Source organism: Oryx dammah, unplaced genomic scaffold, assembly GCF_014754425.2.
Source record: "Oryx dammah isolate SB20612 unplaced genomic scaffold, SCBI_Odam_1.1 HiC_scaffold_21, whole genome shotgun sequence".
Classification (NCBI taxonomy): domain Eukaryota; kingdom Metazoa; phylum Chordata; class Mammalia; order Artiodactyla; family Bovidae; genus Oryx; species Oryx dammah.
The window spans coordinates 17,098-30,559 of record NW_024070205.1 but is presented as its reverse complement, the minus strand read 5'-3'; the positions used below and the strand labels follow the sequence as shown (position 1 = coordinate 30,559).

Genomic DNA, 13,462 nt, shown 5'->3' with positions numbered 1-13,462 from the left:
GAGGAAGGGGAGACCCTGGGGGGAGGGGGAGACCCAGGGGAGGAGGGAGAGACCCTGGGGGGGAGGGGGCGACCCCGGGGGGAGGAGGGAGAGACCCTGGGGGCAGAACCGAGTGTGTCTGCAGGTTGGGCTCCTCCTTCCAGAGACAGTGCCTCGTGGGTGCCCAGGGGGAGGGGGCGAGGTTGGGTCAGGGCAGTGGTCACATCATGTCTGTCCATGAGGGTTCTGCAGCCTGGGTGAACCACGGGAGGGTAGGGTGTCTGGGGCTGAGATCCCAGGCACGGATGGTCCATGGGCTAGGTCACTGCTGTGGGCACTGTTGACCTGCAGCCTTCACAGGGGCCCAGGTGGCCCGAGTCACACCTCCGGAGGCAGACAGCCGGCAGGGCTTGGAGTCACACCCATCAGCTTCCTGGTCCTGAGCCGCCTCAGGTCTGGGGGGCGGCTGCGGAGGCAGAGACTTAGGCAGGGACTCTGGGGCCAGGATCCCAGGACCGTGTCCCCGACCCCTCCTCCCTGTGTGGCAGGCGCTGCCGAGTGAGAGCGATGTGTGCACTTGCGTCCCCGAGACCCCCTGAGCACCAGCCCTGAGTGGAGCCTGGGGTTTGCAGCCCTGCAGCTTAGTGCTCTGGTTGCTCCTGCAATCCCGGGATGGGAGGGAATCACTGGTGACGGGCAAACGGAGGCTCATGGGTGCCAGCTTCTCGGGGGCACAGTGGGGCCAGATCCAGGCCTCCCGACCCCAAGTTCACGTGCTTTCCTCCTCTCCAGATGGCCCGGTGGAGGAGTCCAAGCCCAAGCCCAGGTGAGTGGTGAAGCCCCGGGAGCAGAGGGCCTGTGACAGAGCCCTTGGGATGGGACTGGAGTGCACGTGGCCCAGTGGGCGCAGGCTGGGGTGCGGCAGACACAGACCACCTTGTGCAGCTGTGTAGGTTGTGTACCGCATAAGAGTCTCTGCTGGGTGTGAGGGGGTAGGGGGATGGGGCGGCTGAAAACCGCCCACACTCCATCACCAATGCCTTGCCCTGCTACAGTCAGCACTATGGCCATCTAGAGGGAAAGGAAAGACTAGCCATGGACCTGGGCAGACACCCTGTCCAACCCCTCAGGAGAGCTGGGACCCTGTCCTTGGTGGCTGGAGGAGAACCTGGGGGAAGAAAATTTGGAGAAGCCAAGCAGTGAAAGCATGTCAGTCTAAGCATGTGGCTTCAGAGAGTCACAAAGGGCCACACAAGGCAACTTGGTGCCACACAGGACACACGTGTGAGCTCTGGGTGCAGAGGGGTGTGGGGCTTTGGAAATGCCAACCCTGCGATCTGGTGCCTCAGCACACAGTCCAGGAGACACGCCAAAAGCAGCCCAGCCGCAATCCAAGCCCCTCATTGGAGCAAACACTGCAGTGTCTTGGCTCAGAGCCCCACACCCGAGGGCAGACAGGAAAGCAGGGCTCAGTGTCCTAGCCCGGAGTCCCACAGTGAGTGGGTGAGGCGTGTGAGGCCGACCACTGCCTCCCCGGCTCCTGGGGTCGGGGCCAGGAGTGTGGGTCAGCCAGGGTGCAAAGCCAAGCCTCTCTACTTCCTGGCTGCATGGTTTTGAGCAAAGCCTTACGTCTCTGAGCCTCTATTCCTGAACGAGATGAGTGGTTTCCACTCCAGGTGACTGTGAGGATACATGAGGCCACTGTGGGTGCCCCAGTCCAGAGTGGGCATGGGGACCCGGGGTGGGCACCGTGCTGGCGTCCACGCATGGGTGGCTGGGTCTTGGCCTTTCTGTAGGGAAGAGAGGGACCTGCCCATCCCTGGTACCGCAGCCCCTCTGGGCAGGGAGGGCTTGGTGCTCACCCCTCCTTCTGCCCACCAGGCCCTTCATGCCCAACTTGGTGCCGCCCAAGATCCCTGATGGAGAGAGGGTGGACTTCGATGTGAGTGCGAACTCAAGGAGGGCAGCCCCCACCTCACTAAAGACCTCAGGCCCACGCCCCCAGCCCAGCCGCGCTTGGGGGAGGACACGGGGGGAGGGGCACCCTGTCCGACAACACCCTGGGCTCAGCCCCAGTTGGTCCCACAACCCCAAGGCTCCCCTCCTGCCCTGCGGGCGGGGTCGCCTCTGAGTGCCGCCCCCCCACCCCAGGATATACACCGGAAGCGCATGGAGAAGGACCTCAACGAGCTGCAGACGCTGATCGAGGCGCATTTCGAGAACCGCAAGAAGGAGGAGGAGGAGCTGGTCTCCCTCAAAGACAGGATCGTGGGTGTCGCGCCCTCTGGGCGGCTGGGAGGAGGTCCAGCAGGAGCGCCCAGGGCCCTGCCCCGCGCTCTCTTCCCTCCCCGACCCCCCAGGGCAGAGCGGAGTCGGCATCCCCGCCCCCCCCCCCCGCACCCTGGGCACAACTCCGCCCCAGTGATGGAGGGCAGATGCCGTGACCCCAGAGCCCAGGCGGTTCCCCTGAGCCTGGATTCTCCTCCACCCTCTAGCCCCTCCGCCCCGCCCCGCTCCTGCTCCCCAGGGCTTGGCCTCTACCTCCCCGCCCAGCGTGGCGTCCACCCCGGCGGGGGCGGGGCCGGCGGCACTCAAGGCCGTCGGGTCCTCTCTGGGCGCTGAGGTCCGTCCCGAGTGAGCGCAGCCTTGCGTTCCCCCCCCGCAGGAGAAGCGGCGGGCAGAACGCGCGGAGCAGCAGCGCATCCGCACGGAGCGCGAGAAGGAGCGGCAGGCGCGCCTGGCGGTGAGTGGCCGCCGGCCTCCGTCGGCGGGGCCCGGGGTCGCGGTCCCGGCTCTGACAGCGGAGGAGACAGAGATTCCCGGAGTGTCTAAGGAGACGCCCCATCCCTCCGCAGCACGCCCTGGGGAGCCGAGCCCCGCAGCCCCCTCCTGCGCTGCTGCAGGTGGGCCCCGCCCGTAGGGCCTTCTGGCCTGGAGGGGAGCAGGCCCTCGGGAACCGGAGCCCATCTGTTCAGCACCGCCAGCGCCAAGCCTGTGCCGGGCGCGCCCTCAGTGCTGGCCCAGACTCAGGGCGTCTGGCTCCCAGTGTAACCCATTCTCTCCCCGCGGGAACCAGGAGGAGCGCGCCCGCCGAGAGGAGGAGGAGAGCCGCAGGAAGGCGGAGGACGAGGCGCGCAAGAAGAAGGCTCTGTCCAACATGATGCACTTCGGAGGCTACATCCAGAAGGTGGGGGCCTCCGGCTCCTCCTGTTGCGGGGTTCCCGGGAGAGAAATGCCCAGCCACCGCTGGGAGACCGCGTTCTCACACGCAGACCCCTCCCTGGCCCTCCCTGGCTGGCTTTCCCTGGGAAGAGCTTCTGGGCCGGGGGCTCCAGAGCACCAGCGCTCTCCCCTGGCGGCTGGTGCAGCTGGCAGGCCCGAAGCCCTATCTCAGGTCTGCCCAGTGTGGCCTCCTGCAGCCTGGAGGCTGTCTCTCCATTTGTAGGGTGGCATTAATGGTGCCGTCTGCCTGCTCTGAGATGGTCAGACGAGCTACCCTGGAAAGCAGCTGAGTGCTGCCTGGATGCAGGCTAGTTTCCTCCTAGGGCCCATCCCAGGGCCTAGTGTGATGGCCCCCATTCCTGGAGGGAGGGGAAGGGGGAGCAGAACTCTCTGTGCTGTGGACCTGGCCAGCCCCCAGGCCCTGCCTCCTGGTCCTCAAGCAGGGCCCTGCTGGCAGTCGGCCCTGCCCCGGCCTGCACGCGGGTCCAGCAGCTGGCTCCCCGAGGCAGCTGACGCCTCTCCTCCGTGTCTCCACTGTGTTCCTGTCCCTCCCTCTGTCTGTCACCTCTCCTGTCTTTCTCTGGGGCTCTTCTCCCGCTGTCCCGCTGTGCAGGCCCAGGTAGGTTCCGGTCCTCAGGTCCTTCTCCTCTCCTTTGGGGAGCCTGGGGAGGGCAAGGTGCTGGGCTGGAAGGCGGGGAGGCCGGGCGTTGCTGGCCTGGGTGTGCAGCAGGGAGGTGGTGCTGCAGGCAGGCCTGTCTCCCTACCGGGCCTGGGGGTGCGGGGAAGGCAGGGCTTCTCTAGCCCCTCCCCCGCTTCTTACTGTCTCCAGACAGAGCGTAAAAGTGGGAAGAGACAGACAGAGCGTGAGAAGAAGAAGAAGATTCTGGCCGAGCGGAGGAAGGTGCTGGCCATCGACCACCTAAACGAAGACCAGCTGAGGTGGGCTGCCTGTGGGGCTGCACCTCCGGAGGGCGCCCCGCCTCTCGCCACCGGGCGCTGCCGCCCCACTTTCCTGTGGGGGCTTCGGGGGGCTAGCCTGGGGCTTCTTGGCAGGCGGTGCTTGGCTCCTTCTCCTTCCCGCTGGGGCTCCTCAGCTCCACGCCCTAAGGCTTTGTCCTGGCAGCGCTGGCGTCCGTCTGCAGTGCTGGGCACTGCCCTGGCCAAGCCAGGGTGTGGGGCCTGGGGGCGAAGGAGGGCAGGGCCAGGGGTCAGGATCCGGATGCAGGCAGGTGGGGACCTTCTTGCCGCCTGCCTCTCTTGCCGGCCTGCGCAGGGAGAAGGCCCGGGAGCTGTGGCAGAACATCTACGACCTGGAGGCGGAGAAGTTTGACCTGCAGGAGAAGTTCAAGCAGCAGAAATACGAGGTGAGCAGCTGCTGCCCGCGCCCCCGCCCCACTGCTGGCGGCCTCGGGCGGGGGGCCCATACCCCCCCGGGCCTGTCAGGTGGTGCTCCCCACCCTTGCCGGGGCTGGTGCTCCTGGAGCCTGAGGGTTACTGGGGCTGAGCAGACACTTCCCAGGGTCCCGGCCCTGAGGGCCCCCACTTCTGGCCTAAGGCAGCAGCTCAGCGCCCTGAGTCCGCCAGGAGGATCATTGTACAAGCCAGGCCTCCTGTGGAGTCAGGGGCTCACCAGCGATTCGGCCCCTTCGCTCCCCCATGCTGACTTGGGGCCCAGCGTGGGTCCTGGGAGAGGCAGTGCGGTCCCAGGCAGGAGGACGGCTTGCCCCCCCGGCCCCGCCCACCTCCCCAGGCCACCTGGGCCCCAGCGCAGGGGGCGCCTGGGCTACTCTTCCCGCCTTTTTTTTCAGATCAATGTTCTCCGAAACAGGATCAATGACAACCAGAAAGTGTGAGTGTCTGACTCCAGCCTCCCCCCAGCCCATGGTCTCCCGCCCCGTCCCCTCTCCTGTGGCCAAGCCCCTGCCCCCCACGAGGCTGCTTCGGGCTGAGCCTCTGCAGGCAGCTCAGTGTGCCCCTGTCAGCCCTCAGCACACCCACACTCCCCGGAGCTTCCCCCCTGCCGCCCCCGCCCCCCCCTCGCCGTCCCCCCTGACGGGGCCCTGCTTCCTGCAGCTCCAAGACCCGAGGGAAGGCCAAGGTCACCGGCCGCTGGAAGTAGAGCGGCGCCTCCTTCTCCAGGACCTACTCCTCCCCGGCCGCTCCTGACCCATCTGCTCCTGCTCAGCACTGTCCGCACCCTGCCCAGCCAGCCTCTCCACCCCAGTCCCCTGCCGCAGACCCCCTGGAAGCCGCACTCACACCGCTCCCCACCCCCATCCTAATAAAAGCACTGCGCCTCCCTGCACTCCTGTCTCTTCTCTTCAGGGGGAGGTGGCCTGCAGGGCACCCGGCCCCCAGGGGCTGCGCAGAGCTCCCGTAGGCAGTGGTTTCTGAGCTGAGCCCTTGGGGCAGGGCTTCTGCCTCCACGTCTGTGTCAGGGTTGCCACCGGACACCCGGGCACGCTGGCACTGGTCCACAGAGCCGCGTCCGTCAGTGACCAGTTCTGTTTCCGCTCAGCCAGGGGTTTGTCCCCTAGGTCTGGTCTGCTGGAGTTTGCAGCTCCATGACCTGTGGGCGCAGCATCAAACGGGAGTGCGCTGCTGGATTCAGGGCTGGAGTGACTTGAAGTCTCACGGGGATTGTCGGGGAGCATGGCTTGGCACTTTCCCAAAGGCAGCCCTCAGCCCCCTTCTTGTTGCAGCAAAGGGAGGACGTGATGAGGCGCACATGGGGTGGCTTGCCCCAGGATGCGTCTCTCAGTGTCCTGGAATGTGCCACAAGCAGCTGCCGCGGCTCACAAACAGAAAGACCGGCCCTTGGCAGGCTGTTCCAGCTGTTCTGAGAAGTAGGCAGCAGGTTGGGGGACATTCCCCAGGGTTAGGGTTAGCACTCCAAGGCTTATTTTGTGTGTCATGGACATACAGCTTGAAAGGTTTCTTTAGGTGTGATAGTCTGAAGCTGGAGCCGAGACTAAGTTCCTTTTTATTGTCTCAAAGGCTGTTTGGCCCTCTTTACTCCAAGTAAGAGGCTCAAGGTCATGTCCCTTCAGTGTCTCAGGGGCTTCCCTGTGAGCCCATAATGTGGGATCCAAATCAGACAAAACCCTGCCATTCCTAGAAACCCTTTCAGTTGCCTGCAGATCCTCGGTGCTCCCAAACCTGCAGTTGCTTGCTTTCTGTCAGGCAAGAGGTCCAGTTGTCCTTGGGAGAGGACAAAGCCCAGATATGTGACTTGTTTGCATATCTGGGCTTTTTCCTGGGAGACCTTATATCCACATTTGGCCAAATGCTGTCAGGGTCTTGACAGTATTCTCTAGATACTTGTCATATGTAGGGCTTGCCATGAGCATGTCATCCACGTATTGGAGCAAAAGTCCTTCACCCAACAGTCAGTCTCTAAGGTCCCTAGCCAGCGTTTCCCCAGACGAGGTGGGGGGTTTTTGAATACTTGCAGCAGGACTGTCCAACAGTAGTGTTGGACTGGCTGTGTTTCCAGGTCCTGCCATTCAAAGGCAAATAGCAGCTGCAATTCCTCTGCAACAGGAGTGCAGAAGAAAGCACCCTTCACATCCAGGACTGAGAACCAGCTGTGTTCTCTGGGAACAGTTGTGAGCAGAGTGTGTGGCTTAGGCCCCACAGGGTGTAAGTCGTGGACGACTTCATTAATAGCCCTCAAGTCCTGAATGAGGCAATACTCTCCTGAGTTTGGTTTTTTACTGGGAGGATAGGGGTGTTACATGGAGACCTGCAAGGTCTGATCAGTCCTGTTTTTAAAAACTTCTCCAGAATTGACGGGATTCTTTTGGGCATCTTATCTCTGTTCCAGCATCATTTTTAGTGGGATTTATATTGGTCTTGCATTTATGGCCTTCCCCAGTGTGCCATCAGCCCACACTTCTGACCTCACCTTGTGGGAGACTTCAGGGGGAAAGAATTCTGTTTCCTTTTCTGGGGTTTCTATGAGCGCCACTTGTAGGCTCAAGGCGTGCTCCAGCGGAACCCTGATGTCAAGCTCTTCTGGTGGGATGGTTACTTGAGCGTTTAATTTACAAAGGAGATCTTGTCCTCAAGGGGAACTGGGCCCTCTGGCTTATAGAAGAAGCTATGTGGAAGGGTGAGATCCCCTAGTTAGCATTCCAGAAGCTGTGAAAATGTTGGGTTGTTTTACTTCTCTGGAAATCCCCATGACCCGGGTAGACTGGGATCTTTTCGGTGCCTCTTCGGTGTTTACCACAGAGTAGGTGGCACCCACGTCTGCTGGAAAGTCAAACCAACTCGTCCCCCACTGTCAGTGTTACCTGGGTCTCCTGGGGGAAACTAAGATCAGACGTTTTAAGTCCAAGGAGCCCCAGCCTCTGCATCCACCGTCAGGGGTGTTCCTCTCCTCGCCAGGAGAGAGGCTCTCGCCTTCCCTTTGTTATTTTTCAGTTTAGCGCAGTCCTCTCTCCAGCACCTCTAACCCTCTCTCCTTACCTAAGTGCACTGTTCCCCCCCGCCCCCCCCCGCCCCCCGCCTCCACCTCCCTTCAGGCTGTTTGTCTTCAGCGCTGCTTCCAGAAAGGCTGCCTTCTGGTTTTCACCTTCTTGTTTCTGCACTGTTCCTTGTTGTTGAATACCTTAAAAGCAATTTCTACTAATAGAGAAAGGTTCATTCCAAATATACCGTCTAGCTTCTGTAATTTCCTCCATGTGTCTGGGGCGCTTTGCCCGACAAAGGTCGTATTTATCACCCTTACGTTCTCATGGGCCTCAGAGTGTGCCCCTGTGTAATGCCTATAAGCTTGATAAAGCCTTTCTAGAAACTCTGATGGATCTTCGTTTGGTTTTTGTTTTACCTCCTGAATTTTGTTTAAGCTCTTTTGTTTGGGCACTCCTTTTCAAAGACTCATTAAATACATCCATAATGTTCTAGAAGTGGGGTGCCCCCGTTATGAGGGTCTCAGTTGGGCTCACGGTGGAGACTGCAATCAGCTTCGTGAGTTGCACTCAGATCCACCAGACAGAGCTGGTGGCTTCCTCCCTACCTTTGTCAATTCTTTCCTCAGTTAATGTCAGATCCGTAAGCGTGTGACCATCCGCCCAAGTGGAGTGGGGAGTGGCAGAGATGGAGGTGAAACCTCAGTCATGCGGAGTGGGTCCTCTTGGTGAGCAGGGCTATGGTTTCTCAGGTAAGAAAATCTGAGGCTCTGAGGTGGAGAAAGGTGTGTGTATCCGCAGGAACCCAGTGGGCTCCCTGGGGTCTCGGCACAAGGGGAATTGCTCTGCTGCTGAAGTGGCTCCCAGGCCAAACTGGGTGCCCCGTCGGGTCCGGGACGGTGACACCTGACCGGGTCCCTGTGACTCGGGAGTTACCATGGAAACATCTGTCTGTTCCCCATCGGCGGTGTAAACAGGAGTCAAGGAAAGCGGTGAATATGCTGAGGACATGGGCGGGGGGCGCAGCCTGCTCAGCCGGTGGGGTTCAGGCTCTGGCATAAGCTTTCCCCACTCCCACCTTCTCCCCCTGTGGAGTGGGCTTTCCGTCTCTGCCCTGCAAGGCAGCAGTCCTTGACTCTTCTTCTCCTGATGTAATAATGTAATAGCATAAATGCTTCTGTTTATGGAATTTCATCTTTCTTTCCTGCTATTTTGCAGAACATTTCTAACTGTGAAACAGTATAATAACTGGGGGAGTCATTCAGGGGTCTTTGCTCTTCTGATCCTAAGATATATTGGGTCCACACTTCATTACAGTATTATATCTTTCTTAGTCATAGGCTCATGGCTATATTCCCCATTTATCTAACGTATGCCCCAGAGGGCTTTCCTCTGGGATAGATGGAGTACTCCCCATTTCTACAAGCTTTGTAGCACCAAGACACAAAGGACGTAGACAAGTTCCAACAAAAACAGCACAAAGTCCAGCAGCAATGCATAGATGGTCTGGCTCTCAAATCAAGTAAGTAAATTTCACCCTGCAAAGCAAATGAACCAGCTCCAGCTAGACTAGCCCTGCCCCACAAGAGCTGGCTCCCAGATGAATCATCCAAAAAACACCTTCCTCCCGGCCCAAACAAGGTACCTCAACCAAACTGGCTTGTCTCAAAAAGGAAAGGTCCCAAGTGAGGCAGGAACACGCTCCCGGTGTGCACAGCAGAGTGACCCACCTTACAAAACCTGAGCCCATGAACTTATAGCACCGTGGCACACAAACCACAAACGGATGAGCTGGCCATCGAGTTGCGTAGACTTACCCTGAAAATTAGGTCAGATCCTTGTCACAACTGCCACGTGCTGGGGGCAGCTGGCACCGTTTTCAGGGAATCTTGAGGGAAAGACTCCCAGAACAGTCGGTCCAGGAGCTGCTTAGGATCCCATCTCAATAAGGCGAGCCACTAGCAGCAAAGCTCCCACCCTGGCACGCCTAGTTGTTACCAAGTTCAAGCTCACTCTGCTCGTCACACCCTAGGCCAATAAATCCAAGAGACGAGGTGTTGAGGCAAGGAATGTGGCTGTATTTGGGAAGCTGGCCGACTGAGAAGATGGTGGACTAGCCATCTTATTGGGGCCTTTTCTAGCCTAATAGCCATCTTATTGGGGCCTCGATGCCAGGAGCTCTTACGAATCAGAGATAGGGGAGGTGAGGACAGAAAGTGAAGAGGCCATTCAGCCCTTGCAAGTACCTCCTAGAACGGCGAGCCTCGGGCAGCGTGAGGGTGGTGTGAAACGGAATATCTTCTGTCGTATCAACAAACAAAGATGCCACAGCTATCTGTGATTCTGTCCTCTCCAAATGTGGATTTCCGAGCGGTAAGCAGGTGAGAGGCGCCATTTGCCACACGAACAGCTCAGGGATCTCACAGTCCTTCACGGGTGGGAGGGCAGGTTGTGTCTCTGAGGCAGGCCATTAGGTACACCCACAATATCCTCAAGACATGGGTTAAAGCCACAGAAACAGACCCAGTGTTAATTCAGAATTGACTGTTCTGGTTACAGACTGACTTTCCTAGCACCCTCTCCAGCGCCGATTCTCTGTGGAGTGTTTGACAATGGCCACTCTGACAGGAGTGAGGTGATTGCTCACTGCAGTCTGGATCTGCATTTCTCAAAAAACTAGTAATGTCGACATAATTTCCTGTGATTTTTTCTAAAGGGTGTGAGTGAAACTTATCTCCCGCCAATGACTTCTCCAACATCTGCCTTGTTTAGAACTGGTTCCGGATGAACACGCCTGGAACGTTTCTTGAGGACAGCTGCCCTCACCACCCCGCAGACCCAGTGAAGACCAGGAGCGCGCGAGCACAGCTCTCGCCGTCGTTGCCGTGGGAACAGTCACAGGCGCTCCTCCCTGCCGCTTTTTCCTGTCTCCTTCTTTTCCCCTGCAGTTTCGTTTTGATCCTATATTGAAGTAGAGCCGTTTCCAGTGCTGTGTTTGCGTCAGGCTACAGGAGTTTAGGGCCCTCAATGGCAACCCCCTCCAGTGTTCTTGCCTGGAGAATGCCACGGACGGGGGAGCCTGGTGGGCTGCCGTCTATGGGGTCGCACAGAGTCGGACACGACGGAAGCGAATCAGCAGCAGCAGCAGCAGGGCCCTCGCAGCAGGTGCCTGCCAGCTTCAGGTGGAGCTGCTGCTCAGGCACCTTCTCGCCTTGGCGCTGACGATGAGGAAGCACTGAGCAGAACATGCTTTAAGGCCTCCAGTGACCTGCACTGGAATCAGTGTTTGTTTTCCAAATAAAAAAAGGCAGTTCCACACTCCTCTCAACGGCGATTCTCACCGTTCGCATCCCGTCAGCACCACGGGGTGCTCCCTTTTCTCTACGTCTTCTCCGCACGTATTCTTTGTAGGCTGAGGATGGCCTTTCAGAGGTGCAGAGTGGTCCCTTGTTCTGGGTTTGATTGGCACGTCTCTAACAGTTCGTGATGTGCAGCACGTTTTCACGGTTTTTGTTTTAAACAGTGTGTGTGGGACTCACCGTGGAAATTACCTTCTTCACTTTCTGCCCGGTTTCTAATTATTTTCGATTAGTTATGCATGGACATTTTTACAGTGCCAGCAACGTTCAGAGCCAGGCAGCCTTGTGACTGTGAGGCGCCCGCGAGGCTCGGTCCCTGGCCTCGCCATCCTCTCTTAGGGCCGGAGGCGTCGTCTCCACGGACGCAGGGGGTCAGCTTGAGCCCAGCCTTCCTCTCTGCACGCTTCCTCTTTCTCTCCCAGAAAAGGTAACGGCGGAGCTGTGCCGGAGCAACCCAGCGGGAGCGTGCTCCCAGGACGCCGAGAAGCGGGAGTGCGCGGGGCTCCTCAGAAGCGTGACCGTGACCGCGGGCGGGGATCTCCTCCTGGCGCCGTGCCCACGCCCTGCTCACCCAGTTATCATCAGACTTGGTGGTGAACGCAGCCCCGGTATCGAGATTTCACGGGTAGCAACCATTCATTTCTTTCCTGCGAGAGGAAAGTCCCCTTATACTTTATTTGGGAGATCCCCTTTGCAGATGACACCACCCTTATGGCAGAAAGTGAAGAAGAACTAAAGATCCTCTGGATGAAAGGGAAAGAGGAGAGTGAAAAAGTTGGCTTAAAGCTCAACATTCAGAAAACTAAGATCATGGCATCTGGTCTCATCACTTCATGGGAAATAGATGGGGAAACAGTGGCTGACTTTATTTTTCTGGGCTCCAAAATCACTGCAGATGGTGATTGCAGCCATGAAATTAAAAGATGCTTACTCCTTGGAAGAAAAGTTATGACCAACCTAGATAGCATATTCAAAAGCAGAGACATTACTTTGCCAACAAAGGTCTGTCTAGTCAAGGCTATGGTTTTTCCAGTGGTCATGTATGGATGTGAGAGTTGGACTGTGAAGAAAGCTGAGTGCCAAAGAATTCATGTTTTTGAACTGTGGTGTTGGAGAAGACTCTTGAGAGTCCCTTGGACTGCAAGGAGCTCCAATCAGTCCATCCTAAAGGAGATCAGTCCTGGGTGTTCATTGGAAGGACTGATGTTGAAGCTGAAACTCCAATCCTTTGGCCACCTGATGCAAAGAACTGACTCATTGGAAAAGACCCTAACGTTGGGAAAGATTGAGGGCAGGAGGAGAAGGGGATGACAGAGGATGAGATGGTTGGATGGCATCACTGACTCAATGGACATGGGTTTGGGTGGACTCTGGGAGTTGGTGGTGGACAGGGAGGCCTGGCATGCTCCTGTTCATGGGGTCGCAAAGAGTCAGACATGACTGAGTGGACTGAACTGAACTGAACTTTTTAATAAGGAAAAATGGCTAGCTTTAATTACATAGTAAGGATTACACTGTGTACATGTCTGCTGCTGCTGCTGAGTCGCTTCAGTCGTGTCCGACTCTGTGCGGCCCCACAGACGGCGGCCCACCAGGCTACCCCGTCCCTGGGATCCTCCAGGCAAGAGCACTGGAGTGGGTTGCCATTTCCTTCTCCAGTGCATGAAAGTGAAAAGTGAAAGTGAAGTCGCTCAGTTGTATCTGACTCTTAGCTACCCCATGGACTGCAGCCCACCAGGCTCCTCCATCCATAGGATTTTCCAGGCAAGAGCACTGGAGTGGGTGCCAACATGTCTACAATGATCATAAAGGTCACGAGACAGAGCACAGTAAGCGGACACCCAGGAGCACCTTCTCTGGTTGCAGCCTGCTCCCCCACCCCGAGGTGGCTGGCCTCTGCCTCCGAGCCGGTGGGCTTGTCCGCGTGGTCCCCCTGGCACGCGGCCCGGCGTCGCCCAGCCCCGCTCTGTGCGCATGTGAGTGTGTGCTGTTTGGCCCCCAGGGTGGCTCAGCAGTGTCTCCCTGATTCTTTCCTCTAGGGGGGTACACATTTTTAAAGATAATTTTTATACTCTAAACACAAGCTGACTTGACGGCTCTGGAGCACTCCGTCAGCTGAGCTTGCACGCTTCGTCTCTGCGTCGCTCATGATGTCCTTTGGGTTGGTTTCGGGTCTGGCTCCTGAGGGTGCAGAGTCCACACCTGTGTGTCCTGGCGCGGTGCTCGTGGGTTTGTGTTCAGGTTGGAACAGCACTGTGGGCCATGCGTGCTTGGACCCTGTGGTCTGAGGCCAGGTAGGTTCAGAAGTGGTCGCACCCCTGCTGCACAGGCCTTCCCGTTGCTCCGGGTCCTGCTGGCGTCTGACTGTGATTTTCCTGTTTGCAGGCTGGCGTCTGACTGTGATTTTACTGTCTGCCAGGCTGACATCTGATACCGTGACTTTCCTGTCTGCCAGGCTGGCGTCTGACTGTGATTTTCCTGTCTGCC

General features: G+C 58.3%; 1 protein-coding gene across 2 annotated transcripts in view; it reads left to right on the top strand.

The window, feature by feature from the left end:
- Window positions 1–5,506, top strand: part of TNNT2 (troponin T2, cardiac type) — a 26,436-nt gene extending 20,930 nt beyond the window's left edge. For both annotated transcript variants that reach the window (XM_040263185.1, XM_040263184.1), the window contains exons 3-12: window positions 770–805; window positions 1,861–1,921; window positions 2,131–2,247; window positions 2,645–2,722; window positions 3,056–3,166; window positions 3,815–3,820; window positions 4,031–4,140; window positions 4,475–4,565; window positions 5,010–5,050; window positions 5,275–5,506. In XM_040263185.1, the coding sequence (XP_040119119.1) occupies window positions 1,868–1,921; window positions 2,131–2,247; window positions 2,645–2,722; window positions 3,056–3,166; window positions 3,815–3,820; window positions 4,031–4,140; window positions 4,475–4,565; window positions 5,010–5,050; window positions 5,275–5,320 (654 nt within the window). In that variant the 5' untranslated portion in view covers window positions 770–805; window positions 1,861–1,867 and the 3' untranslated portion in view covers window positions 5,321–5,506. The remainder of the gene's footprint in view (window positions 1–769; window positions 806–1,860; window positions 1,922–2,130; window positions 2,248–2,644; window positions 2,723–3,055; window positions 3,167–3,814; window positions 3,821–4,030; window positions 4,141–4,474; window positions 4,566–5,009; window positions 5,051–5,274) is intronic.
- The last annotated feature ends 7,956 nt before the right edge of the window (window positions 5,507–13,462 follow it).